A 25,428-nucleotide genomic window follows, 5' to 3' on the forward strand; every position below is an offset into this window, starting at 1 on the left:
CATCCCGCCAACATGAACACCGAGAAAGATGAGATCGTCTCGCAGTTCTGCGCCATGACTAGGACGCGTCCCGATGGGGTAAGTCCTCTAGGAGTGCCCCTCCCCTGGATGAGATCTGTCGCTGATCCCGCCTGTATTCAAAGGCACTAGAGTATCTCGCGGGCAATGATTGGGATCTCGAAGCGGCAGTGACGGAGTTCTTCGCCGAGCAAGACGAAGCCTTACAAGACCCAGGCCGATCGGCTGGAAATGAGTCTGCGCCGTCCGGAGGCCGATCGCTGGGTGGCGGCTCCTCGGAGTCTCCGTCCCTTAACGCCCAGCCTTCGTCCTCGTCTCGGAACGCCGCCCCCAAGAAGAGATTTGCGACATTAGGCGACTATGCATCTGGAAGTGGAGGCGCCGGTAGCGGTGATGCGGACTCGTCCGAGGAGGATGACAACCCGAACCAAGACTTTTTCGCCGGGGGTGAGAAGTCGGGCCTGGCTGTGCAGAACCCGGACGACGTTAAGAAGAAGATCATTGAGAAGGCCAAACGGTAAGGGTCATGTTGCGTGCACCTCTTTGCCGCCGGCTCTAACTCGACATTAGGACTCAGCTTCCGGCTTCGGACGATCCCACGCCCAGACAGTCTCATTTCACAGGCACGGCTCGTACCCTTGGCGGCGATGACGCTCCTAGCCGCGTAATCGAGACCCCAAGCGCACCTGTACAGCAATTACCGCAGCGCGTTCAGCGTACTCTTCACTTTTGGGCCGACGGATTTTCCGTGGATGACGGTGACCTCTACCATTCTGACGACCCTCGCAACGCGGAAATCCTCGAAGGCATCCGACAGGGTCGTGCTCCGCTTTCTATCATGAATGTCCAGCCTGGCCAGGAGGTCGACGTGGAGATCAAGCAGCACGAGGAGAAATACGTGAAACCGAAGCCCAAATACAAGCCTTTCTCGGGACAAGGACAACGCCTAGGAAGCCCGACTCCGGGCGTAGGCACGCCTGCGCCTGCCGCTGCTCCCGCTCCCAGTCAGACCGAGTCCGACCCTGCGAAGCCGACTGTAGACGAATCGCAGCCGACGATCACTCTGCAGGTCCGACTTGGGGATGGCACGCGACTCGTATCCCGCTTCAACGTTACCCACACCATCGGCGATGTCTACCAGTTCGTGTCGGCGGCCAGCCCTGCCAACCAGGCCCGTCCCTGGGTGTTGATGACTACGTTCCCCAGCAAGGAGCTCACCGAGAAGGACGTCGCCCTGGGCGACCTCGCAGAGTTCAAGCGCGGAGGCGTGGTGGTGCAAAAGTGGCAATGAACCCTTCTTTGAGGCTCACTATTCGCCCGAGGGAAGGGGCTTTGACGAGATAGAGATGCTACCAAAAATGTTGGGTGACGCGGGTTTACTGGCGAAAGACCAAAATTGAAGACATTTAGATAGCTCCAGCGAGTAATGATGAATTTACCATCGATTCCCTCGGGTTGATGAATTGATTCCAATGCGTAGTACGACGGGCTGATTGATAAGCGGCGGAATGACGCAGAAAAGCGACATCGGCCGCCTCTCAACTTTTCTTTCCCCCGTCTCCCTCCAGAACGCCCTTCCCTGCCGTACAAGACATGCCTTTGGACTGTGTCAAGAATATCGTGCTGGTGAGCCATGTCCCCCATGTTTCTTTCCTCGAGGCGACGAAAGCAACAGCCCAGAAATGATCAGGAACTGCCCCTCATTGGCGCTTATCGATAACGATGCTTGCCTTTGGCCTGGATGGCAGGCCACCTGCGCCGCATGTTATGCTTCTTCCTTTTCTTTCTTATGCATTACCCCTCTCTTTTTTCGCTATTTATGGATTCCTACGATTCCTAAAGAGATATTAACCCAGTCCTGTCCTCCAGGTCCTCTCCGGCAAAGGTGGCGTCGGCAAATCCTCCGTCACCTTGCAGCTCGCCCTTGCCCTCTCTCTCCAGGGCAAATCCGTCGGGATCCTCGACATTGATCTGACGGGCCCTTCGATCCCCCGCTTAGTCGGCCTCGAAGATGCGAAGATCACACAAGCCCCCGGCGGCTGGCTTCCCGTGACCGTCCACGCCGCCGAGAACGCATCCTCCGCCACAGACGGAACCTCATCCACAACCCCCAAGGGATCGCTACGATGCATGTCGCTGGGCTTCCTGCTGCGCGATCGCGGCGACGCCGTCATCTGGCGCGGGCCCAAGAAGACCGCTATGATTCGACAGTTCCTGTCGGACGTGTACTGGGGCGATACCGACTATCTGCTGGTGGACACGCCGCCGGGCACCAGTGACGAGCATATCGCGTTGGCTGAGCAGCTCCTGACGCTGTCGACGACGGACGCGCAGGCCGCGATCGCGTCCAGGGTGCCCCGGTTGACGGGCGCGGTGCTCGTCACGACGCCCCAGGCCATTGCGACGTCGGATGTGCGCAAGGAGGTCAATTTCTGTGTCAAGACGCGCATCCCCGCCCTCGGCGTCATCGAGAATATGTCGGGATATACGTGTCCCTGCTGCGGGGAGGCCACGAATCTGTTTTCGAGTGGGGGCGGACAGGTCATGGCACAGGAGATGGGAGTCAAGTTCCTGGGGATTGTGCCGGTTGATGTAAAGTTTGGGGAATTGGTGGAGGGGAAAATGGCTGGGGGAAGTGATGATGAGGACGAAGACGAGGATCAGAATGGGGTGACTTCAGAGCGACAGAGTTCCGATGAGGTCGTGGATGAGAGGCCGCTGGTGGACAGGTACCGGGATTGCTGGTCGTATCCCCGGTTCGAGGCGTTTGCGAAAACATTGCTCTCAGACATTGAGGGGCAAAGTGGGTGAGAAAGCGTTCTACGATGTATTGCGGAATGAAAGATCATGATATCATTTGAAATTGCATATACTCAAAAGCGAGGTTAACATGAACATATCATTCATCAAAGTTGGCATAATACATGGACACCAACAGAAAATCATCATCAGAGGTCATTATCATAACGGCATGCATCATTACCTGAACAGTTTCACCAAAGAGTCTATGGTTCAAATTAATTTGAGTCGAGGGATACGAGGTCGTTCTGTCGCTCAAGTGTCATCCGCAGTCGCATCTCAGCTGTCTGCTTCGACTCACCGGCGTCTGCTCTATAGCCAGCAAACTGTGTAAGCCAGCCGATAAGAGCCTGCACGTCGCCCAGGACCGACGCCTTGGGTGATTCTCCAGAAGAGCTTTCCCGGTCTCCGACGGCATCAACCCGAGAACGAGGGTGTCCTTTTGGCGAGCGACGGCGAGGCTCTGATGACGGTGCGGAGCCTACCGCGTGACTATCTGCTTGCGCATCAAGAAGAATCTCCGATACAAGAGCCGGCGTCAAGATACCCTGCGTCTGGTCTGTGCCTGACACGGCCTTCTTTGCCAGCAACGCCCGCCCATACGATCGTGGCTTTGACGCAGATTCTCTACTTGCGGCGGGCAGACCTAAATCAACATCGGGATCCGGCCCTGGGTTGAACCCGGCGGACCGGGGAGTGAGAGGTTGCGCCTGCGTCGACGAGACGTCTGCCTCGGAAATAGGGTGCATCGAGTGAAACGCCCCGTGGGACGACGTCATCCCGGGCTGCCGGCCATGCTGAAAGTATCCATAATGGGAGAATGAGATGTGATCACGGCCATCCGTCACGCTGTTCTCGTCGTCGTAGATGACCACATTATCGTTAGCTTGTCTTTCGTTGTCCGAACTGGCCTCCTCGACAGTCACTAGACCGCCTGGAGGGGCGCGAATCTCCCCGAGCGGTGCGATATGGCTGCCGTATTCGTTCGCCAAGCTGAGCTTGCTGCGTCCGCAAATCTCTCCGATGGAATCTAGTGTCCCACGAATGTTCGGTTCGATGGCGCGGAGAATGCTATCGATGCTGAACTCTTCATCGGAGGGAATTTCCGGTCCCCGTTGCTGGGCCCGAGAGCTCCCAGTGAAGGGGAACGATCGTCGAAGAGACATCTTGGATGGGGGCGAGCGATCCTCAGCAGGACCGCCGGAATAGGCCCTCACCAGCACAGGCTGCGTCGCCAGCGTGGAGGAGCGGCTGGCGGAATGATTGGTCTGTCGATTCTTCCAAGACAGCGGCCTGGGAGCCCCGTTGAGCTGTTGTAGAGCGGTGGCACGATACGCACGAGCAGAGTCATCCAGCGTGGACTCATACCGGCCGAAGTTGGGCTGATGACGATGACGGTCAACCGACGCCGACGCAGACGCCGACGAGCGAAAGGAATAGCCGGACAGAAGGTCTGACCGGACGTCCATTTCTAGCAGGAGTGTGATTCGAGACCAAAGTCGGCGAGTGACGCAGGGAAGAGACAGGAACCCCGTCGAGGGCCAGCTGGCTAGCGTTGGTGGTGGTTGTGGTGGTGGTGGTGTTCACGTCTGGAACTGTTGGCCGGCGCGGGAAGGAAAGGTCACTTGCTCTCCTGCTGCTTCCACCTTGTAACTCCCTCCTCCCGCACTCCGCAGTGCAACTTCACGACTACTACATCCTGTCCACCCTCATTCGCCTCCCCCCTCCTTCGACAGCATGACCAGGTTTCGCGTATGCAACTTCCTCCCCCCCTTCTGCCCCTTCCCCCTCGTTGGTTGGCCATTGGAACTGATCATCCGCGATGCCCGCAGTTTGGCGACCCCGACGAGTCGGCCTCCGACCTCGACGACGACACCGCGGGTCTCCCATTCCCCGAACCTTTGTCTCGCGCTTCCTTTCTCACACCCGATTTCGATGCGGCGCAATACCTATCCTCCTTGACCAATCGACACCAGAGTCTGGAAGACCTGCGGCAGGAATTGCGGGAGTTGGATCAGGCGCTGAGCAGGCAACTGTTGGATTTGGTCAATGAGAACTACCAGGATTTTCTATCCTTGGGAACTGCCTTGCACGGAGGGGAAGAGAAGGTCGAACAGGTTCGGGTCGGTTTGTTGGCATTCCAAAGAGACGTGCAGGCGATTCGGGATAAAGTGGAGGCCAGGCACCAAGAGGTCGCACAGCTGATTGAGGAGAAGAGACGGCTGAAAGGAAACACCAACGTTGCCCGGGCGTTGCTGGATTTCGCCGATCGAGTCGAAGAACTGGAAAGGAGATTGATGATCGGAGGTGCGCCTGCGGCAGAAGATGCGGATTCGGACCTGCTGGAAAGTGAGACCGATGGTGACGACGATGAGGAGCTGTCTAGCGGTGCATCGACCACCCCGCTGGTCTCGCTCAAGCGACTGGAACATCATATCCAGAAATTGGTCTACCTGACGAGGCTGTCGTCCCGCATCGGGGATGAGCATCCGTTTCTACTCGGACAGCAGCCGCGCCTGTCCAAAATCAAGTCGGCCGTGCTATTGGACCTGAAAACCGCTCTCGAGCAAGCCAGCCATGCCGGAGAAAAGCGAGATACAAAAACGCTGGCCGTGTTGCGTCTCTACAAGCTCATGGGGGAGGATACCAGTGCCGTGACGGCGCTGAAGAACTTGAAACTATAACACATCCCATCCGGACAGGTACCAGAGTTGTTTTTGCATAGCGTCGGCGTTGGGAGAATATTCTGATTCCGTTTCAGAACGAGAAATATATATGAAGCAATACCATTATACACCGTGTCCTGCCTAATAAAACATAATTTGTACACCCAGGAACTTGACGCTATTTTACAGACCGCTCAAAGATGCAGTATCGAAGGAATCGTCGGGCTTGAAGTCTCCAGTCAGACTGAAACCAGGGCCATTGGTCGAGCTCAGCACCTGGTGCGGGTTAGCTTCCCCACGCCGAAAGCCAGGGATGGGATATCGCTTACCACTTCGTAGATCTCCTTGTTGATGCGGTCATTGAGGCCAGCCGCATCCTTCTTGATTTGTTCGATCGTGGTGCGCAGGTTGTCTCGCAGCTGCTCGGGTGTGAATGCCATCTGTCCGATGGGGAATCGAATAACAGCATCACGCTCGCGGTAGACAGTACCGCCACGCAGCATCTCAACACGAGAGGCCACGTCTTCGACCACCGTGCCGGTCTTTGCGCTAGGCATCAAGCCCCGAGGACCGAGAACTCTGCCCAGTCCGGCCTTGTTCAACGCCGGCAAACTGTCCGGATGAGCAATGCAGCGATCGAATTCAATCCGGCCCTCCTTCACGGCATCGAAAACCTCCTGCTCTCCCACAAGGACGGCACCAGCCGCGCGAGCCTCTTTTTCATGCCTTGTACCGGGAGGACACACCACACAGATTCGGGATTCGGTCTGCACCGAGTGAGGGAATCGGATCATGTTACGGATGACGGGACCGTCTTTCTGAGTCCTCAACCGGACGTGAATTTCGTATTTGATGGCGGTTGGCTCGCGACCAACTTCGAATGCACGGAGGTATCTAAAAGTCCGGTTCGATCAGCTCGAGTCCCGTGCCCAAGGGGAAAAAAGAGAGAAAAGAAGGAGGGAAACGTACCTCATGGCCTCGCAGAGCGAGAACTGCTGCGCACTCTTTATATCCGATTGCTTGAATATCCGAGGACCCTTCTTCGTCGTCTTCTTTGTCTTCTCCTTGGCTCTTTTGGCCTGCGCCTGGGGGTTGTTGCTCTTAATTCCCCGAACCTGCTGCGGAACACTCGAGAAAACGGGGACCATTGGGCTCTGGCGGAGAGGCAAGCGACATGACGACAGGAGGCCCCGTGCCGCCGAGGGCAGGAGGGAATTATAGGACGACATCGTTGAAGCCGGTGCGTGCTTGAAGGCAGGGGAATGTTTTCTGCCCGAAAGCTCTCTCGCTCTGCTCCGGCCGGAGAAATGTCACGCCGGCGGAACCCCGATCGGGCGGAGTCAAATCGTGCCCCTCTTGATCTTCTTTCTTTCTCTTCCTCCCCCCACCATCCACGCATTATGTCGGACATGAAACTGACCCTGGCTTCCAAGGCCAACCAGGCCGCCTTGCTTCCGGTCCTGCTGGTCGCAACCTCCATCAATGAGGCCCGCCCCACCCCGGTGATCTCCATCACCTACGAGGACGCCGCCGTCCTCGAGCAGGGTGACAAGGCCGTGGTCCAGTTCACCGGAGTCAGTGGCTCCCCTGCTTATGGTACCGAAAATGCCATCCAGGAACTGCGCAAGAATTTCCCCTTCCTCAATGCTAAGGATGAGAAGCTGGTAAGAACCACCGAGCCTACAATGAGCGGAGAGCAGAAAGAAAAAGTCGTGGAGCTAACACCACTCGTTTCCAGGAGAGCGAATGGCTTTCGCAGCTTGAATCCTACACCACGCTGGACTTCAAGGCTATCGACCCGCTGCTTCAGCGCCTTAACACCCACCTCATCCTGCGCTCCTTCGTGGTCGGCTACTCGCTGTCCACCGCCGACATTGCCCTCTGGGGTGCTCTCCGGGGAAACCGTGTTGCCATCGGTGCGATCAGAAAGGGATCTCTTGCCAACCTGACTCGTTGGTTCGGCTTCCTGGAGTCTCTGTGCCCCTGGGCTAGCGCGGCCCTCGAGAGCCTTACTGCCGCCGCCAAGGAGAAGAAGGCTTCCAAGGCCAAGGAGACCGGTGCCAACTACGACATTGCCCTCCTCAACACCGACAAGGGTGTCGTGACCCGTTTCCCTCCCGAGCCCTCCGGCTACCTCCACATCGGACACGCCAAAGCCGCGCTTCTCAACGATTACTTTGCTCACGAGAAGTACCCCGGTACTCTGCTGGTTCGATTTGATGACACGAACCCTTCCAACGAGAAGCTTGAGTTCTCCGACGCCATTCTGGAGGACCTTGCTCTCATGGGCATCAAGCCCGACCGGCTGAGCCACACCAGTGACTACTTCAACGAACTGTACGACTACGCCCTTCGGATCATCAAGGATGGAAACGCCTACGCCGATGACACCGACAAGGAGACCATGGCTTCCCAGAGAATGAACGGCGAGCCTAGCAAGCGCCGTGATGCTTCCGTCGAGGAGAACCTTGCGCATTTCGAGGAAATGAAGCAGGGTACGCCCGATGGTCTGAAATGGTGCATCCGTGCCAAGATCTCCGTCGACAACCCGAACAAGGCCATGCGCGATCCTGTCATCTACCGCTGCAACCCTTCGCCGCACATCCGCACCGGCGCGCAGTGGAAGATCTACCCGACCTATGATTTCTGCTGTCCCATCGTGGACTCTATGGAGGGCGTGACCCATGCCCTTCGAACCATCGAGTACCGAGACCGGAACCCTCAGTATCAGTGGTTTTTGGATGCCCTCAAGCTCCGCGACGTCCAGATCTGGGACTTTGCTCGCATGAACTTCGTTCGAACCCTCCTCTCCAAGAGAAAGCTCACCAAGCTGGTCGACCAGGGCGCGGTGTCCGGCTGGGACTCGCCGCTGTTCCCCACCATCCGGGGTATCCGCCGCCGCGGAATGACCATCCCGGCCCTGCGTGAGTTCATTCTTAGACAGGGTCCCAGTAAGAACATCATCAACCTTGACTGGACTCTCTTCTGGGCCATCAACAAGAAGCACATTGACCCCGTTGCCCCTCGCCACACCGCAGTCCTGAAGAAGGACATCGTGAAGGCGACTGTGACCGGAGCTCCCGCCGCTTACACCGAGGACAAGCCCAAGCACAACAAGAACCCTGCCGTCGGTACCAAGAAGGTTGCCTACAGCGGCAGTCTCGTGTTCGACCAGGAGGATGCCAAGAGCTTCAAGCAGGACGAGGAGATTACGCTCATGAACTGGGGCAATGCCATTGTTCGCAAGATCGATACCGACGCCTCGGGTGCGGTCAAGGAGTTGGGACTGGAACTCCATCTGGCGGGTGACTTCAAGAAGACCGAGAAGAAGGTCACCTGGTTGTCCTCGGAGGGCCAGGAGCTGATCCCGGTGGAGCTGGTGGACTTTGACTATCTCCTCAAGAAGGACGTCATCGAGGAAGACGATGCGCTCGAGGACGTCGTCAACTACCACGCCGAGTCTCGCGAGGAGGCCGTGGCTGACGCCAACGTGGCCGACCTCAAGGAGGGCGATATCATCCAATTCGAGCGCAAGGGTTACTTCCGCCTGGACCGGCCTTACGCGCCCGGAAACCCGGCCGTGCTGTTCAACATCCCCACCGGCAAGACCGGTAAATAGACGAATCGACGAAAAGAGCTTCCGTGTTATGCATATACGATATGACATGTCTTTACCAGAGTTGATGAAGATCCGAAGAGCAAGAAAAGTAAGAATAAATCGATTACACCAATAGACCTACCATTTTTATGGACTCTTGAACCTTAAAAGATAGCCCTTGCAGGAATCGGTGATCACCTCTGGTAGGATTTGTCGGGTTATGGCGGACAGAAAACGGTGTGGTTGGTTCCACCGTGCAAGCCCGGAGTTGCATTCCCAGAAGTTTATAGCGTAGTCATGACGGCATCGCGATCACCAAGTCCCGGAGGATGCGCATCAGATAGACGGAGTATGCTCTTCGACTTGTGTGTTTTATTTTCTCCCACCAAAACTCCCCCGAGTTGGACGAGAGAAAAGAAAGTCAACTAGGCGACTAGGCAGGGTTTTATATCGTGTGATGGTGTCCCTTGAAATACGGAGAAAAGTGGGACTACTATCTTCAAAGAACTCTCCGGGGGGGGTGGCAGGTGGAGAATTTGGCAGGGATGGCGGGGGGAAGGGTCTGGACACCGTCTGACCATGAAGAAGGGCATCCATGATCCGTCGCGATGGCTCATCCTTGGATGAGGATCAACGGCGATTACGTCGAGACGCCGGCGACGTCGCATGTCACCCTCAAAGGGAAGGCGGTGTAGGGCGCCGCTGGTGGGCTGCCCGCCGCGGCCGCTAGTCCCGATTGGGACGTCACGTTCCTCTCGGCTTTTCCTTCTTCTTTCTCTTTCTCTCTCTCTTTCTCTCGTTCCCTTTCTCTTATCCTCCCTCGTCAAGGATCGGTTCTTCTCCCGGTCTCATCAATTGTCGACACGCCTGTGGCTCTCCAAGTCCAAGTTGCACGGCAACAAGCCGGGAAAAGATTCACAGGTGGCATACAAAAAACCCAGGCCAAGCTAACCCCACGTCGGAAGCACTCTCCAGGTCTCCACTGGCCCACCCGTCAAGCTTCCCTCCATCATGCTTTTTTCTATCCGTCCCTTCCGTGGTTCTCACCGAACTTGTCGGTTGACATTTCTTGGTCGGAACCCTGGAAATCATTATCGTCCCAGAGTCAATTCGCTCGCATCGTCTGGGATCGGCATGTAATACGCCAGGATTAATTGAGGTACACACCATCTTTCCATGGCCTCTTCCGCACCGGCCCTCATCGCAGGGCGAAGGAGCGGCCCTCTCGGATAGTTGACCACCGTCTCATACGTCAAGAGTTGCTTCTGTTGGTCGAACGCGATGTGCGATTTTCCTGGTCCGGAGCCGAAGCTGCTCGACCGGGCCTCAGCGCCTTCTTTTCCCAGATGCTACTACTACATTGGTATCTATCACCGGGTAACCATTCGGAACCTTCCTGGACTCGAATACGTCAGCATGATATTCTTTGCGTAGAACAGACCCCGGCCAACCCTGCGGGAATGGGTGTAGTCTCTGCGCCTCTCGGAACCAAAAGCCCTCGGCCATCTTTCTTGCATCTTCTTCCAAGTCTGAAGGGGAGAGAGGGTCTTCTTTCGCGTAGGGTGTTCCATCGTTTTGGTTGTTCTCGTTTTTTTCTTCCCTTCTTTTCGCTTCGATTCACTCACTTTGACTCTCGGGCCCGTGAGGAGCGGTGCTTAGAAGGCCCCGAAAAGAGGAGAGGTCCTAGTACTTTCAACAATCCCTGCTATTCGAAACAAGCCACCGAGGACAATATGTCTCAGCAAGATGGTGGAGGTGGCGGCGGCGGCGGCGATACGTCTGGCGATCCCGAGCGCGCGCAGCAGAGTCGCCTTTCCGTCTCTGAGGGACGCTCGTCCAGACGGATATCCCGTGTCTCCTACAAGGAAGACTATGCCAACTTGGATGAATACGGAAAACTCGTGAAGTATGTTTCAACATATCGCGAGGGACAAGGAAGCGGAAGCGAAGGCGAGGAGGAGGTGAAACGAGTCTGGTATGCTCCTTGGAAAAAGCGCAAGGTGCATGTCAAGCGTGTCGATCAGGACTCCCAGCAAATGCCCCCCGAATGGCTTCTCACCGATATTCGTCAAGGTCTCCCTAGTGGCGAAGTCCCTGTTAGACGGCGTCAGTCGGGATGGAACGAACTGGTGTCGGAGAAGGAGAATCCCATTGCTAAGATTTTGTCCTATTTCCGAGGCCCCATTCTTTATGGTAAGTCGCACATTTTTCTTGTCTGGATAATTCATCCTGGTATGAGCAGCATCTCTAATCTGGTCGTAGTGATGGAGCTGGCTGTCCTCCTTGCTGCTGGATTGGATGACTGGATTGATTTTGGTGTCATCATTGGCATCCTGTGTCTCAACGCTGCCGTTGGCTGGTATCAAGAAAAGCAAGCAGCAGATGTTGTTGCTAGTCTCAAAGGCGACATTGCAATGAGAGCAGCCGTGATCCGTGATGGCCAAGAACAAGAAATTTTGGCTCGCGAGCTCGTCCCTGGCGACGTGGTATGTGAATCCAAGCTTGAAATGCCTTTGATCTTGCCTACCTTCCAATCATCAGCCGCTCCCCTCAAATTGGCCCAGCTTGCCTTCGGACACTAACCCAGGTAACAGATCATCATTGGAGAAGGTCATGTGGTGCCCGCCGATTCTCGTGTTGTTTGTGATTTCAAGGACCCCAGCGGATTTGAGGATTATAAAAACATCCAGGACCAAGGTGATCTCAGTAGCTCGTCGGAGTCCGACATGGACGAGGCCGCCGAGGAAGAAGGTGGCGAAGAGAAGCAAGAAGATGCCGAAAAGAAACAGCAGAAGACAAGAAAGCGAGGTTACCCTATCCTGGCTTGTGACCACTCGGCTATCACCGGCGAGTCCCTTGCGGTTGATCGCTTCATGGGCGAAATGATCTTCTACACGACTGGTTGTAAACGTGGCAAAGCCTACGCAATCGTGCAAGCCAGCGCGAAGAACTCGTTCGTTGGTAAGACGGCAAGCATGGTTCAATCGGCCCAAGGTGCTGGCCATTTCGAACTCGTCATGGATAACATCGGAACCTCTCTTCTGATTCTGGTTATGGCTTGGATTTTGGCTGCCTGGATCGGTGGCTTCTTCCGTCATCTGCCAATTGCCTCGCCTCGCCAACAGACTCTCCTTCATTATACCCTTGCTTTGCTGATTGTCGGAGTTCCCGTCGGTCTCCCCGTAGTGACCACCACGACCATGGCGGTGGGAGCCGCGTATCTCGCGAAAAAGAAGGCGATCGTGCAGAAGCTCACGGCCATCGAATCACTGGCGGTATGTCTCCCCCACGCCCGTTATAAATCTCTGAGCATGGGAGCTAATGTCAGAAATGGATAGGGCGTGGACATCTTGTGTTCGGACAAAACCGGCACGCTGACGGCCAATAAACTGAGCATTCGAAACCCTTATGTTGCCGAGGGAGTTGACCCTGACTGGATGTTTGCCGTTGCTGTCCTCGCATCTTCGCACAACATTGACTCGTTGGATCCGATTGACAAAGTGACCATCCTTTCGCTGAGGCAATATCCCAAGGCAAGAGAGATTCTGCGCCGGGGCTGGGAGACCGAAAAATTCCAACCGTTTGATCCGGTTTCCAAGCGGATCGTGACTGTTGCCACCTGTGATGGAATTAGGTACACCTGCACGAAGGGCGCTCCAAAGGCGGTGCTTCAGCTGTCCAACTGCTCGAAAGAGACGGCGGATCACTACAAGGCGAAAACACAGGAATTTGCGCATCGCGGGTTTCGGTCTCTGGGGGTTGCGGTGCAAAAGGAAGGAGAAGATTGGACCTTGCTGGGCATCCTTCCTATGTTTGACCCCCCGCGAGAGGATACGGCGCAGACAATCCATGAGGCCCAGAACTTGGGTATCAGCGTGAAAATGCTTACTGGTGACGCCCTGGCGATTGCCAAGGAAACCTGCAAAATGCTTGCTCTTGGGACTAAAGTCTACAATTCTGATAAACTGATTCACGGCGGCTTGAGCGGAGCCATGGCTGGTGACTTGGTTGAAAAAGCGGATGGCTTCGCGGAGGTCTTCCCGGAACATAAATATCAAGTGGTTCAGATGCTTCAAGAACGGGGCCATTTAACGGCCATGACCGGCGACGGTGTGAATGACGCGCCGTCGTTGAAGAAAGCCGATTGTGGTATCGCCGTTGAGGGTGCTTCGGAGGCAGCTCAATCGGCCTCAGATATTGTTTTCTTGGAGCCGGGACTTTCAACCATTATTGACTCGATCAAGGTCGCGCGTCAGATTTTCCATCGCATGAAAGCATACATTCAGTATCGAATTGCTCTTTGCTTGCACTTGGAAATATACTTGGTCACATCCATGATCATCATCAACGAAAGTATTCGGGTGGAGCTGATCGTTTTCCTGGCTCTTTTTGCCGATTTGGCAACGGTTGCAGTGGCGTATGACAATGCCTCTTTTGAGCTGCGCCCGGTCCAATGGCAACTTCCCAAGATCTGGTTCATTTCGGTGTTGCTGGGTGTTTTGCTGGCCCTGGGAACGTGGGTTGTTCGGGGTAGCATGTTCCTTCCCTCGGGGGGTATTATCCAGAACTGGGGATCGATCCAAGAAGTCTTATTTCTCGAGGTGGCTCTCACCGAGAACTGGCTGATTTTCGTCACGCGCGGTGCCGAAACCTGGCCATCCATCCACTTGGTCACAGCCATTCTGGGCGTGGATATCCTTGCGACGATCTTCTGCTTGTTCGGTTGGTTCAGCAACGAAACAATGCCCACCAACCCGGCAGATAAGTTCGTCGAGACCACGAACGGCTGGACTGATATTGTCACGGTGGTCCGCGTTTGGGGTTACTCCCTGGGTGTGGAGATCGTCATCGCCCTGGTATACTTCATGCTGAACAAGTTCAAGTGGCTCGACGACCTCGGCCGTGCCAAGCGAGATAAGAACGCGCTCAAGTTCGAGAACCTGCTGGGTCACCTTGCACGTCTGACGGTCGAATACGAGAAGCCCGGCGAGCCACCGGGCCGCTTCTTTTTGGCGGCCAGCAAGGAAGAGGAGGAGGTCGACTGATTCATTGACCGACGATGCAACGGATGATGAAGCACTTGGACCACATTACAAGATCCAGACAGAACTATCGAGTATACATAGTATTCTCCGAGATTCTAAGGGGGCGTTGAAGAAGGGAAAGACAAAACTCCGATAAATCTTTTGTTTTATGTAATACTTTTTTTTATCTTTCTTCTTTGGGCTGGAAGGAGTGGATCTGGGTTCTTTGTTTCACTAATAGTTTTTGTAATTGGTTGATTTATTACTTTTATAACACGTTGGATTCTGGATATATTATAGCTCCCTGAAACTCTCCGTAACGGTGATGATTCAGAAAGAACTTTATAGGCAAGTAAATATATGTAAGCCAATCATTTATCGTCAAACCCCATAATCAGCTGCTAGCATTAGATGAAGTGTCCGCAGGTATGTTCATTCGTAGTATTTCATATGAGGAACCGTTCTCTTATATCCCACGAGCGCGCTTCCACAATGCCTCCAGTTCGTTGCCCATGCTGCGCTCAGCGGCCTTGAGCATGGCCCGTTTGGAAGGCAAAGCCCGTTTCTCGATGGAAGCAGCGGATTCTTCCTTGGCCAGTTCGACTGTTATTTGTTAGCATTCCTAATTGCGAGGTATACAGAGAGAGAGGATGCTCCATCAGAAACGGTGTCCAAACATACCGTGAAGAAAAACCGCCGCGCGTTTGCCGCTGAACATAGCATGAGGCACGTTAGTGCTGCCGTCACTGTTGCAGTCGCCAATGGCAAAGACACCCGGCTTGCTAGTGCGCATTCCCGGGTTGATGCTAGTGTCAATCTTGCCGTCTTTCATGGCGAGACCGAGATCAGTGGGGATAGAGGACCGCTGCTGAGTCGGGTAGTTGGTGATGAAGGCGTTGCGGTCGACCGAGGAGCCGTTGGTAAAATGCACGCGGAAGATGTCGAATTGGTGGCCCTTGTCGTCGCGGTGGTCCTCGCCGCTCTGAATGCGCTCAAAAGACGCGATGGTAGCGTTCTCCAGGCGCACGTTGTAGGCGTCCAGCTGCTTCTTCCAGTTAGGGTATTTGGCGGCCAGCTCGGCCTCGGCCTCGGGCGTATGCGTGCCGTTCAAGAAGGCGATGATGTCCTGATTCAGAGTGTAGACTTCCAGAACGCTGCCGACGACGTCGGGCAGGGCACCCAGGATACCGAAGGGCTGGTCGCGGTGTTCATATCCGTCGCACCAGGGACACCAGTACACGCCCTTACCCCAGGCCTCCTGGAGACCGGGCGTGGCGGGGAGCACGTCAACAAGACCAGTGCCGAGGATGAGTTTGCGGGCGGAGTACACGACGCCGTCGGCGTCAGTGGCGTTGAAGTAGGTAGTGTTGGCGGCCTGGTCAGTGACGGGCGTGATAGTGGTAATTCTCTTGTCCACGAAAGAGGCCGTGTCATATTTGGAGATTTGTTCGCGAGCGAGGCCACGGAACTCGCTGGGGACGGTGCCTGGTATCGATCGGTCAGCTGAGAAGATAAGATATCACATATGATGTGGAGCAATTACCATCGTTGCCGATCACATCGTGCATGTTCCGAGTCGGAGCATTGCGGTATTCACCCGAATCGAAAAGCACGGTCTTGCGCTGGACTCGCGAGAGACCGCTAAGAGCGCTGAGTCCAGCCGGACCTCCGCCAATGACCATGACTTCATAGTCGGTTTGGGGCAGGGAGGCCGCCAAAGCGACGGTCAGAGATGAGAAAAGCGAGAAGAAAAGAGACTTGGGAGCCATGGCGAAGGTTTGACGGCGAGGAAAACGGACGACGGGGAAAAGGTTAAACGGCTTGCCGACCGAGCTTGACAACAACACTAACACCTGGGCTAAAGAGGAGTGACAGCAAGAAGTCGGGAGATTGGGCTCTCCCCCGTGCCCCTTATATGCGGAGGAGCAGTGATCGGAAGGAGGAGCTGAGAATGATCATCGCGGCATGGATGCACCATGGATGCAGGCCAAGAAAGCAAGCCCACACTTAGACCGAGGTAATACCGAGGTGGCTGGCTGGATGCGCTGGAATCAACGCGAGCTATGAGGTGTAGTGAATGCATGCCTACGGGGTCTCAAGGTGTTTGCTCACTCGCTAGCTGAATGTTTTGCTAGGCCGTGATGCCACCTCAAGACGATCGGCAGGGCTGCGAGCCAATAGTTCATGTCGCGTGCAGATTCCGGGCCGATCCCTCGAGTCGATGCCTTGGTTGAAGAGCAGACGAGAGTGGGGCTGATTGGTCGTGAGATCGAGTCTAGTGTAAGGCGGAGATGACGAGCTGAGGAGGAGATGATGAGGAGGAGATGATGAGGAGGGGAAGATGATGATTCATGAGGTCGCGGCGTGACAAAATGGCGCAGAGCACGTGCCGGCCAGCCCTAACTGCGCGCTTCATTGCGATCGACAATTCCCTCAATATGAATCTATTAGGCTATTAGGTAGTAGTAGTAGTAGTATCGGACTATATACAATGCTCTCCCCTTGTATCGTGGTGGGGAAACCCCGAAGTGAAACCGACGAGAGCTGAAGACTATATACTAAACAATCAGCAGCCCCATAAAATCCCCACTGCGACAGGCATCGGGTCTACCATCGGATTGGATCGTAGCGATAGGGCCACGTCGAGACGCGCGACTTGCTGCTTCGGAGAGCCTGTCGAGTTCCCTCGAGGAAGCCATCATTTCCGTACGCCTGAGTGACATCCCACATCATGACGCCTCCGAAGCTGGAGAAGGTCTTGCTGTATTCGATCACAGATTGCAGCTTGGTGACTGGGATGTATCCGGAGCCGGCCGCGGCGGTGTTCGCTGGAACCCCAACAATCACTTTGGCCTTCTTGTTCTGGGAATCATTTTTGGCCCAGTTGTCCCAGGTCTCGAGGTTGAAGGAGCTTTGCGTATTTTGGCCCTCGACAAATGACTGAACTCCGCAGAAATTGTTGTAGAACTGAACGAACACGGCGTCTACGGACACCGGGCCGTTCAGGATATCCTTGTCCGCTGCGTCGGGGTAGGGGCATTGCGGCGCCGCGGTCAAGAAGTATTGTTTGGAGGTTTCGGCATCAGACAATTCGCGAAGCCGGTTCGCGAAGGGAGCCATGTTTTCAACGTGGGCCTCGAAGTCGAAATCAAACCCATCCACCACGGCATCTCCGAATGGTCGCCGAACTTGATTCTGACGACGAACAATGCTGCCATGGGCGTAGGGGACTGTGGTATTGTGGTGAACGGTAGTATTAAAATGAGCCGTGCCAGACTGGGCCGGGCCAAACGTCTTCCAGATCAGATCAGCCCCGTCTTTGGCAGCGGACTCGGATTGGAATCCTCCTTCACTGTAAGTAGCGCCCCCAATCGACAAGATGATGGTTTTGCCCTTTTGCTGACATTTGGTGATATCCTCCCTGCTGAATGTCAGCTTGATTCCCTTCGCATGAGAAGGAGATACATGTCCGTACCCGATCTCAGGGCATTTGAGAAGATTAGTGCCTTCGATCGTTGTGCAACGATCTCCGGCGTTTGCGAAGTCCACTTCCGGGGCACCGCCCTGGCCATTAACTCTCGTCAAGAAAGCAAGCACAATAACCTGCGTTTCAATGTGAGCAAACCGCTTCTCCTTCCAAGACATGGCGAGTCAGTCTTACGTCAATGTTTGAATCTGGATGATCATCAGTGATTAGGCACTTTGTCTAGAAGGGGGAGAGCCATACCATCGCAGTAATAACCGAGTCTCTGCTGCGCGAGATCTCCGGTTCCAGCAAACGAGTTTTGACCTGTGAAGATCCATGAAGTTAGAGTGATGCACCACCCACTCAGAAAAGAGCATCGGACACTCACCCCAGTATACCACGACATTCGAAGAAGAAGAAAGATCCAGTTTGGCGTAGACTCCTCCCAGAGAAGCCATACCCATTGACAGGGCAAGTATATTTTTAAGGAAAGACATGGTAGTGAGAGATGAGACCAAGACACCTGTATATGTGGTAAAGAGAGTCTGGATCGGTTCAGAAAGGAGTGTATGTGACGAGAGCTGACAAAGTGGGCAAGAATAAAGAGTGACTAAAGCCCTGAGATGGTGGATGTCGTCGAATTGTCGGATGGTTTACGATTGAGAAGAAGGAAAAGGTACGGCCAGTACAAGAGGCTTTTTAAACCTCGTCGTGCGCTTCCAAATTCATTGTTATGGCCACCAAATAGACGATATCAGATGGAGAGCTTCGTCACCCCGAGGACCTGCGCATGCATTCCCAATATCCTGCTGTAGCTGTCATTTTCCAAGACGGGGCAGTATCGTCGCTGCTGAGATCGTCCTCACTCAATGTGATTGGCACGGGCAGTTTTGATATACATTCCAGTGTCGTTGTCGGGGAGTCGGCCTTGTCCATGGAATGTTGGCAACCCCGTTCGGCCACCAGCTTGAGATGGCCTCGGCCCATCGCTACCTTGAATATGATATCTGGCTAGTCATAACCCGTGTATGTGCGCAAGGGGCATGGAAATACTATGGAAGGTGGTCTCTCTGTCGAGGCATCACAGTGGCGGTCGAGTATTCAACCTGGGCAATAAAGAGTTGTTTCCTGCATGACGGTTCCATGCAATGCGCGTTTAAGTCTGAGTCCATGTGCATCATGCAGCACGAGACTGGGGAGCACGTAAGGAGTAAACACTCCGAGGTCGCTTTAAAAATGATCATAAGCCGACCTGATCTTGTCATTCATTGAAGCTTGCTTAGCGTGGTCTTCTCTCGAGGACTAAACGCCGCAAGGGCTACACAAGCTCCACCGGCGCCCGCATGTTCTCTCAGGAATGCGACTTGTCGTCCTGGTGATCAATAAGATACGGCACTTGGCTTGACAACTAAACAGACCTTAAGCATACTGACATCCTACGTCTGTGCATCGTGGTGGAAGCAATTCTGATTGAAGAAAGTGGGCCATCGCAACATTCTCTGTGTATTTGGCAGTCGTCGCCCGTCGACCACGAATCCTGCGATCACCGGTGAATTCCAATGACTCTCTCAACGGCTTCGTCATGAGTCATGCCGCTGTCGATAACGCCGGCAATTTTCAGGACATCTACCACGCTTTCTACCATCTTCCGATCCACGCCCTGGGTACCTTGGACGAACTTGACATCCTTCAACCATTCCTTGGCATCCTCCTCGGTGTACGTGCATCCGAGCTCTCCTGTTCCAAGGAGACGGACTGCTTGCGTCGTGTCGGCCTCAAAATCCTGGATGCCTTGATCGAAAAGTTTGAACAACTGCTGCAGCTTGGAATCATGCTCTGGTTCTGGGAAGACGGCCGTCGAGGCGACCACCATCCAGGAAGGCCAGGGGGTGTAAATCTCGTCGAATTTCTTGAGAGGCGGGTCAGGCTTCTCCGCGGTTGAGTGGAAGTACGGCTTCGTGGTGAATTGCTCCCACATGAAGAACTCTGCCGTGGGCTCGGGTTTACCCTCCGGATGCGAGTCATCGTGGCCGGTCACTCCATTGCGCAGACTTCCGAAAGGACCCAGCGGCACGGCAGTCAATGCATCGGGTTGCCAGCCTTGCTTCTGGGCCAAAACAAAGGACATGATATGGGAGCCACTAAATAGTTCCCCCAGCGGTTAGCATCTGACTGTTGTTTTGTTTCGCGAGATCTGCTCGGATTTCGTCCGGTCGACTCTACCTTCCCGGTCGACTGATGCCAACCCGCTTATTCTTCAGGTCAGCCACCGTCTGAATATCATCTCTCTCCCGACCCGTCACAATAGCCCACCGCAAGGGCGTATCGACCCATTGGCCAACCATCTTGTAACCTCCCTCGGCAGCATCCTTCTGGGCTTGCGCTTTCCCCGCTAGACCGGCAACCCAGCCCTCGGTCAGCCCGATACCAATGTCAATCTCCTTCTCGCGAAGGGAGGTGATCATATGTCCCGTGCCGGATGGGAAAGGAATGAGAGAGAGCTTGAAGGGCAGCAATTGCACAGCCGGGGAGCGGAGGGCCAGATGAAGGGGAGTGAGGTAGTGCTCTGCCTCATGGTCAGCGTGTCAGCCACTATGCCTTATAGAATCCCCAGTCAAGAAGACTGTCCACCATCTCCGAATACCAAGGGAAGTCGGGTCATACCCGGGACGTAGCCGATGCGGATGGTTTCCGAGCTGGACGCCATGATGCCGCACCATTCGAGGAATCGGATCTCCGGAAGCCGATAGTCCAATGCAGGGAGTGTTGATAAGATCGAGTTGATCTTGAATTTCGAGTCGGCGGGGGAAAAGAGAAGAAGGAAGGATTCAGAGCGGGGAGAGGAAAGCAGCTCTGGTGGGGTCACGGCGGGGTTCCTCTGCGGCGTCGCGTCATCCATCGTCGAGTACGAACGGCTCAGGTCTCTTGCGATATCCCATATAATTAATTACTTCTACGTCCTTGTTCGGGTCGGAAGATATTCACTATCGATGGTATGAAAATAGTCGCATTATTAAGTCTATCCATTTGGTTAAAGATCCTCGCCGTCTTTACGCATGGTCTCCAGTATTTACGACGCATCGAGCGCCCCGGCAAGGTGGTCAACGCCGTCATAACGTTTATTCAGGTCATTCGGAGATCCTTTTCTCCAAGCTCTACCGAGCTGCTGGCCGTCCCGAAGGAGGGCCGGGTATACATCCAAAACTGCAGCCCGAGATACAGGTCGCAAACGCATTGGAACATCGCACACAGGCGGAACGCCCACGGAATCACCTCCGCGCTGAAGAAGAAGTAACTGAGTTTCATCATGTCTCCGAGAATCCACGCCGCCAGCACCGACACGCGGAATCCTCTACACGAGTGGGTTCGGTGGTTCGCGATGATCTGGGGTAAGGGCAGAGTAGCTTCCACGGCCAGCCCGACATAGCCAAGGGTGTTGATATAGAACTCCGATTGGGCGATGGGGGACAGGAACAATTGGATGAACGACAGTCCAGCAATGAAATAGGCCAAGAACATCCAGTATCTGTCGCCCTTTTACGTTAGCGAGCCGGTCGCAGAGACTCTTGGGCCGAGGAAACTGGGCGAGGGATCACGTACGGCTTCGCGCTCTTCCATTGCCAGAATTCGTACGGTCTCGAGAACCCGGCGGCATTATCGGCGTTGCTGAAAGGTACGTGTTCAACACCATCTCTTGCGCCGGCAGACGGCCGATTGTCCAGCGCAACCTTCAGCAAGACCATCTGCACGCCGATCATGATGACCGCTTGCACCAGCAAAGCGGTCGAGTAATTGTCACCAAACCAAAAGAATACCCTGAGCCACCATTGTCAATCGAGAGTTGCGCGCGGGATGACCCTGTAGGTGAACGGCTTACTTCAATACCGATGCGACCAGCATGATCAAGGGTATATCCAGGGAAAACCCGGCCGAATTCCGGCTGCGGTGGATGCTGAGAATCTGGTCGGCATACGAGGTTAAAGGAGAGGTGATCAGACTAGGGCATGGGGCGTCAGCGAGCAATTCCAACGCTGTCATCAATTCAACACGCGGAGGTTCTGGATTCCCACGTACAAGGCCGGGGCTGCATATTCTACAGCCAGCGATATCAGATACATCTTGAGTGTACGGATGGACCTCTCCAGAAATCACGGGAGTCTGAGTAGTTGAAGCACAAAGAGAATAAAAAAAACAGCCCTCGAGGCGCTCTTCTGCCCGATCAGATTGACGGAGACAAGGGAGAACTCAGGGGGGAAGAGGGAATCTGAAGGGGAAGAGAAGAGCTTGGAGGGTTGGGACCTAGCAGACGGGCTCCATGCGAAGAAAAGGGTCAGGGCCACCGAACCAAAGAAATAGGATACGAATAAGAATAAGAATGGGCGATGGACCGGAGCCAAGCAGCGACCGACCAGGAGCTAAAGCGATGCGCGGCCAACGAAGTCGATTTTTTTCGTCCCTGGCGCTGACTCAGCGGCCCCACGCCCGTCGTTAACTCCGGCGCATCAGTTCTAGGAACTTCGTATACTGCCTACGTACGGTAGCTTTATGGAGTATCAGCTCTAACTATCTTCGCCGAAGAATGACCGACACGATGCGACCCGTCCTGGGGAATCTAATTCCAATGTGCTATAGAGTCGTCCTATGTATACGCGCCTTCGTCGGCGGCACTACTGCCGCTCAGAACTCGATCTTCCAGGCCTTGCCAATGCTAACCTTGGGGTTCTTCACCAAGGCATACGCGGCCTTCCCGGCGGACTGCGCGTGATATTCCACCGCCGCGGTGGATGCGGCGTTGGATCCCTCCTCAATCACAGTCACGCTGGTCTTCTCTTGCCATTGCTTGGGGGGATCAATGACGATCACCCTTTCCACCCGAACATCCGACATGGCCTTCAGGTATTCGGCCGTCTTTGCGCCCTTGGTCCCAAGGTCCTCGGATGACAACGTGGAGTCACGGAATTGAATGCGGCGATGGATGTAGGCTCCACGTTCATATTCGAAGGTCTCCCCATCATCCACGTATAGCGTTCCCTCGGCCTCGCCGTTCTTGTCGAGCGTGATGACAAGGGTGTACGGATCCCATCTCATCAATCCGCTGCTGCGACGGGGGCGATCCTTGCGGGGAATGATGTGGCCACCCTGCATGAGCAATGGAACTCGCTCGAGAGGAGCGGGCACCCGATGAGTCTTTCCAGCGCCCTGATAAACAGTGTAGTCGTAGTAGTCATAGTATTTCTCGTCGTCAGCAATGTATATGTCCACCGAGTCGGTCCCTTCGGAAACGACGGGCTTGGTGAGAAGGCCAGTGGCGGCAAGGTAGAGCTGATCGTCGATGGCGAACCCAGCCTCGTCCGAAGGGTGAACGTAGTATTGAGGTCTCACAATGGGCGTTCCATTCACCGACGCTTCATGGAAGGCAGTGTACCAGGCTGGCAGAAGGCTGTATCTCAGGCGGATTGCCTGGGCAATGATAGACCGTTCGGGTTCGGCGATCAAGTACGGCTCGCGCCTGCGGGTATCAATGTGCGCGTGGGCACGGAAGAAAGGATACCAGATACCTGTCTGGTACCACCGCGTGAGAAGCTCCTTGCTCGGATTGTGGAAGAAGCCACCAACGTCGGCACCGGCAAAAGGGAAGCCGGAAATGCCATTGTTCAGGACCATCGGAAGAGAGATGGCCAGGTGCTCCCAAGTAGCTTGGTTATCACCCGTCCACATGGCGGACATGCGCTGAGCGCCAGAGTAATAAGACCGGGTGAGAATGAAAGGTCGACGAACCTCACCCTTCTTGCGCTCCAGCAAGGCATCGTAAGTTGCATTCACCAAGGTGATACCGTTGACATTATGGATGTCACGGTGTTCCCAGTCACCGTAGTGCAGGTTGTCTTTGGGCATGGTGGTTTCGGGCCCGTTGAAAACCGAGGGTTCGTTCATATCATTCCAGATGAAGACGTTGCCAAGTGTGCCCTTAAATTTGTCGTACTTGAACAGTGATGTCCACCACTTGCGGGCCTCGGGGTTAAAGCAATCAACCCAGTGGGATGATCCAGGCCAGCACCAACCATCATAGATTTCGCCATCCTTGTTCTGAGTGGCCAAGCCCTTGCTCCTCAGCTCTTCCGAGATGGTGTACTGGTTCTTGTTCTTAATGTGGGGGTCAATGAGAACCACGAGCTTACGCTCAGAGTCATCAAGTTGCTCTTCCATACCAATTGGGTTGGGGAAGGTAAGGGGGTCCCACGTGAAATACTTCCGGTCATCGGTGTACTCAAGGTCAAGCCAGATGACGTCGTAAGGGATCTGGTACTTGTCAAAGTTGCGGTCGACCTCTTTGACGTCTTCGTCGGTGATATAATTCCAGCGACACTGGTGGTACGCGATAGCGAAGTGCTGAGGCAACTGAGTGTAGCCGGTGAGCTCCCCATAGGTTTTGGTGAGGTCTTGCGGCGTGGGGCCCAGGAACACAAATACATCAATTCGCCCAGCCTCCGAGAACCAGTGACTTTGAGTATCCGTCTTGGACCCGACCCCTAAAGCCAGGGGGTTGACGGAAGAATGAGACTTAATAATGTCTACCCAGGTCTCGGCGGCGTTCAACCAGAAGACACCCACCGTAGAATCCTTTCTATGTGCCTGCATGAATGGAATGGCCCCATACAGGGTCATAGGGCTGTTGAGCTCATACTCAAAGACATCTGAGTTGTACATGCGGTAGGGCTCTTCATGGTTGCCGGAACCTCCTCTATAAAACCATTAGCCTTGTTTGGTGGGTATAAGTCGAGTACAGCACGTACCTTGTTTCTCTCAAGGAGAGCGAGTCAGCATGTTCCGGGATACCGAATACGTGGCTGTAGCCGGGGAACGAGATGTCCAAGCCGACACTCTCCGGGCCTCTAGGTTTGGAGTCGGTGTTTCCACCAAAGGTCTCCTCCCACCAAGTGCTCTCATCTTCCTGCGATTCGACGGCCTCCTGCTCCCCTTCACCCTCCGGAGCATCCACCTTCGGTCGCCAGTGTTCCAGGTTCATGTAGCCCTTGTTGTTAAACTGGACGTGGGTCTCGCCGTCACGCTGAAATTCCACATTGAACGGAGCATGCCGAATGATGGCCTGGAACCTATTGTCGGGTCCATACGAGACCTTGGAGATTCCGGCCTCGGCTTCAGGGTTCAAAGCGGCAGATTTGCTCAATTCAAGACCACCGACCAAGACCCATTTCTCTGCTTCATTATACCGTTCCTTCCGCGCTTTGCTGTTATGGCGAACCTCGATATCGCCTTTCAATCGTTTTTCTTCGTCGATCACGACACGAGCGGCACCCGATTCCAGAAAGGATACCACCAGAGGAAGTTCAACTTTCTGTGTCGAGGAAATGGATTTCAGAATTGTTCCTTGCAATTGGCCATCTTGAAAATGAATCGATGAAGGGTTGAGTTCGTACGGAGAGCTCCACGACGAGCCCTTAGCGGAGGCATCGTCAGCCAACGCTCGGTTTCGCTTACAGAACCCGGACTGCGAGCATTTCTTGAAATTCTCATGCTTCACGGCGACTAAAAGGGACCACCACAGATTAGTATGACCGACCAATTACGACTTATGGGCCTTTCTCACCTCCGGGGACAACGAGACATCCTATCAGGATGACCAACGAAAACAACATCGTCCAGGCGGACGACGGCCGGCTCGCGGCCATGGTTAAGCTCACAAAATGCAGAACCAGAACTCTCAGCCTCCGAGGGTGCAATGGATCTCACAGGTAGCGAGCTGCATCTATCCGGGGCGACAGACTACAGCACACAAAGTACAGGCCGCCGTCGGGTCGAAAAGCAGATGGTTCAGATGATAATTGCAAACTGATA

General features: G+C 54.6%; 11 protein-coding genes across 11 annotated transcripts; 4 read left to right on the plus strand and 7 right to left on the minus strand.

The window, feature by feature from the left end:
• Positions 1-12: 12 nt before the first annotated feature.
• On the plus strand, positions 13-2,829 carry P170DRAFT_444001 (Mrp/NBP35 ATP-binding protein; the record flags this gene model as incomplete). Its single annotated transcript, XM_024850599.1, has 5 exons — positions 13-78; positions 144-262; positions 392-535; positions 589-1,299; positions 1,875-2,829. The coding sequence occupies 5 exons, from the start codon at positions 13-15 to the stop codon at positions 2,827-2,829; spliced, it is 1,995 nt and encodes a 664-aa protein (XP_024707185.1).
• On the minus strand, positions 2,636-4,415 carry P170DRAFT_433784 (uncharacterized protein). Its single transcript, XM_024848574.1, has one exon. It carries the CDS (start codon positions 4,284-4,286, stop codon positions 3,036-3,038), a length of 1,251 nt encoding a protein of 416 aa, XP_024707186.1. The 5' UTR covers positions 4,287-4,415; the 3' UTR covers positions 2,636-3,035.
• On the plus strand, positions 4,334-5,613 carry P170DRAFT_433785 (COG2 family protein). The gene is made up of 2 exons (XM_024848575.1): positions 4,334-4,569; positions 4,650-5,613. The coding sequence occupies exons 1-2, from the start codon at positions 4,555-4,557 to the stop codon at positions 5,499-5,501; spliced, it is 867 nt and encodes a 288-aa protein (XP_024707187.1). The 5' UTR covers positions 4,334-4,554; the 3' UTR covers positions 5,502-5,613.
• On the minus strand, positions 5,524-6,737 carry P170DRAFT_401566 (mitochondrial 54S ribosomal protein uL1m). Its single transcript, XM_024846375.1, has 3 exons — positions 6,453-6,737; positions 5,813-6,377; positions 5,524-5,759 (listed from the first exon to the last, which is right to left on the minus strand). The coding sequence occupies exons 1-3, from the start codon at positions 6,710-6,712 to the stop codon at positions 5,667-5,669; spliced, it is 918 nt and encodes a 305-aa protein (XP_024707188.1). The 5' UTR covers positions 6,713-6,737; the 3' UTR covers positions 5,524-5,666.
• Positions 6,738-6,883: 146 nt separating this feature from the next.
• Positions 6,884-9,102, plus strand: P170DRAFT_351035 (glutamate--tRNA ligase GUS1; the record flags this gene model as incomplete). Its single annotated transcript, XM_024843834.1, has 2 exons — positions 6,884-7,147; positions 7,222-9,102. 2 exons carry the CDS (start codon positions 6,884-6,886, stop codon positions 9,100-9,102), a joined length of 2,145 nt encoding a protein of 714 aa, XP_024707189.1.
• A 1,712-nt stretch (positions 9,103-10,814) lies between these two features.
• P170DRAFT_350573 (putative plasma membrane H(+)ATPase) lies at positions 10,815-14,126 on the plus strand (the record flags this gene model as incomplete). The annotated part of the gene is made up of 4 exons (XM_024843812.1): positions 10,815-11,274; positions 11,344-11,567; positions 11,676-12,356; positions 12,420-14,126. The coding sequence occupies 4 exons, from the start codon at positions 10,815-10,817 to the stop codon at positions 14,124-14,126; spliced, it is 3,072 nt and encodes a 1,023-aa protein (XP_024707190.1).
• Positions 14,127-14,377: 251 nt separating this feature from the next.
• On the minus strand, positions 14,378-16,043 carry P170DRAFT_92890 (NAD(P)/FAD-dependent oxidoreductase). Its single transcript, XM_024855435.1, has 3 exons — positions 15,649-16,043; positions 14,787-15,590; positions 14,378-14,708 (listed from the first exon to the last, which is right to left on the minus strand). The coding sequence occupies exons 1-3, from the start codon at positions 15,872-15,874 to the stop codon at positions 14,572-14,574; spliced, it is 1,167 nt and encodes a 388-aa protein (XP_024707191.1). The 5' UTR covers positions 15,875-16,043; the 3' UTR covers positions 14,378-14,571.
• Positions 16,044-16,712: 669 nt separating this feature from the next.
• Positions 16,713-18,068, minus strand: P170DRAFT_351352 (glycoside hydrolase family 18 protein; the record flags this gene model as incomplete). The annotated part of the gene is made up of 6 exons (XM_024843859.1): positions 16,713-17,316; positions 17,383-17,526; positions 17,581-17,708; positions 17,767-17,780; positions 17,833-17,895; positions 17,960-18,068. The coding sequence occupies 6 exons, from the start codon at positions 18,066-18,068 to the stop codon at positions 16,713-16,715; spliced, it is 1,062 nt and encodes a 353-aa protein (XP_024707192.1).
• Positions 18,069-18,904: 836 nt separating this feature from the next.
• On the minus strand, positions 18,905-20,374 carry P170DRAFT_401575 (uncharacterized protein). The gene is made up of 3 exons (XM_024846376.1): positions 20,236-20,374; positions 19,795-20,137; positions 18,905-19,712 (listed from the first exon to the last, which is right to left on the minus strand). The coding sequence occupies exons 1-3, from the start codon at positions 20,276-20,278 to the stop codon at positions 19,115-19,117; spliced, it is 984 nt and encodes a 327-aa protein (XP_024707193.1). The 5' UTR covers positions 20,279-20,374; the 3' UTR covers positions 18,905-19,114.
• A 200-nt stretch (positions 20,375-20,574) lies between these two features.
• On the minus strand, positions 20,575-21,964 carry P170DRAFT_377197 (PQ-loop repeat-containing protein). Its single transcript, XM_024845393.1, has 4 exons — positions 21,646-21,964; positions 21,449-21,568; positions 21,172-21,387; positions 20,575-21,097 (listed from the first exon to the last, which is right to left on the minus strand). The coding sequence occupies exons 1-4, from the start codon at positions 21,687-21,689 to the stop codon at positions 20,695-20,697; spliced, it is 783 nt and encodes a 260-aa protein (XP_024707194.1). The 5' UTR covers positions 21,690-21,964; the 3' UTR covers positions 20,575-20,694.
• A 192-nt stretch (positions 21,965-22,156) lies between these two features.
• P170DRAFT_506814 (glucan 1,3-alpha-glucosidase ROT2) lies at positions 22,157-25,397 on the minus strand. Its single transcript, XM_024854415.1, has 3 exons — positions 25,181-25,397; positions 24,366-25,119; positions 22,157-24,313 (listed from the first exon to the last, which is right to left on the minus strand). The coding sequence occupies exons 1-3, from the start codon at positions 25,260-25,262 to the stop codon at positions 22,249-22,251; spliced, it is 2,901 nt and encodes a 966-aa protein (XP_024707195.1). The 5' UTR covers positions 25,263-25,397; the 3' UTR covers positions 22,157-22,248.
• Positions 25,398-25,428: the final 31 nt, after the last annotated feature.

Source organism: Aspergillus steynii, assembly GCF_002849105.1.
Source record: "Aspergillus steynii IBT 23096 chromosome Unknown P170scaffold_2, whole genome shotgun sequence".
Classification (NCBI taxonomy): domain Eukaryota; kingdom Fungi; phylum Ascomycota; class Eurotiomycetes; order Eurotiales; family Aspergillaceae; genus Aspergillus; species Aspergillus steynii.

Bases quoted from the DNA above. Each gene is read 5' to 3' on its own strand.
- P170DRAFT_433784 (XM_024848574.1), bottom strand. From the start codon at position 4,286: ATGGACGTCCGGTCAGACCTTCTGTCCGGCTATTCCTTTCGCTCGTCG.
- P170DRAFT_401566 (XM_024846375.1), bottom strand. From the start codon at position 6,712: ATGTCGTCCTATAATTCCCTCCTGCCCTCGGCGGCACGGGGCCTCCTG. The intron at 6,378-6,452 runs GTACGTTTCCCT...CCGGACTTTTAG, and splicing joins TCGCTCTGCGAGGCCATGAG to ATACCTCCGTGCATTCGAAG. The intron at 5,760-5,812 runs GTAAGCGATATC...AACCCGCACCAG, and splicing joins ACAAGGAGATCTACGAAGTG to GTGCTGAGCTCGACCAATGG.
- P170DRAFT_92890 (XM_024855435.1), bottom strand. From the start codon at position 15,874: ATGGCTCCCAAGTCTCTTTTCTTCTCGCTTTTCTCATCTCTGACCGTC. The intron at 15,591-15,648 runs GTAATTGCTCCA...GATCGATACCAG, and splicing joins CGATGTGATCGGCAACGATG to GCACCGTCCCCAGCGAGTTC. The intron at 14,709-14,786 runs GTATGTTTGGAC...AACAAATAACAG, and splicing joins CGCGGCGGTTTTTCTTCACG to TCGAACTGGCCAAGGAAGAA.
- P170DRAFT_401575 (XM_024846376.1), bottom strand. From the start codon at position 20,278: ATGGCGTCCAGCTCGGAAACCATCCGCATCGGCTACGTCCCGG. The intron at 20,138-20,235 runs GTATGACCCGAC...ACCATGAGGCAG, and splicing joins CCGCATCGGCTACGTCCCGG to AGCACTACCTCACTCCCCTT. The intron at 19,713-19,794 runs GTAGAGTCGACC...GGAACTATTTAG, and splicing joins GGCATCAGTCGACCGGGAAG to TGGCTCCCATATCATGTCCT.
- P170DRAFT_377197 (XM_024845393.1), bottom strand. From the start codon at position 21,689: ATGTATCTGATATCGCTGGCTGTAGAATATGCAGCCCCGGCCTT. The intron at 21,569-21,645 runs GTACGTGGGAAT...CCCATGCCCTAG, and splicing joins GAATATGCAGCCCCGGCCTT to TCTGATCACCTCTCCTTTAA. The intron at 21,388-21,448 runs GTAAGCCGTTCA...ATGGTGGCTCAG, and splicing joins CTGGTCGCATCGGTATTGAA to GGTATTCTTTTGGTTTGGTG.
- P170DRAFT_506814 (XM_024854415.1), bottom strand. From the start codon at position 25,262: ATGGCCGCGAGCCGGCCGTCGTCCGCCTGGACGATGTTGTTTTCGTTG. The intron at 25,120-25,180 runs GTGAGAAAGGCC...GGTCCCTTTTAG, and splicing joins ATGTCTCGTTGTCCCCGGAG to TCGCCGTGAAGCATGAGAAT. The intron at 24,314-24,365 runs GTACGTGCTGTA...ATGGTTTTATAG, and splicing joins CTCTCCTTGAGAGAAACAAG to AGGAGGTTCCGGCAACCATG.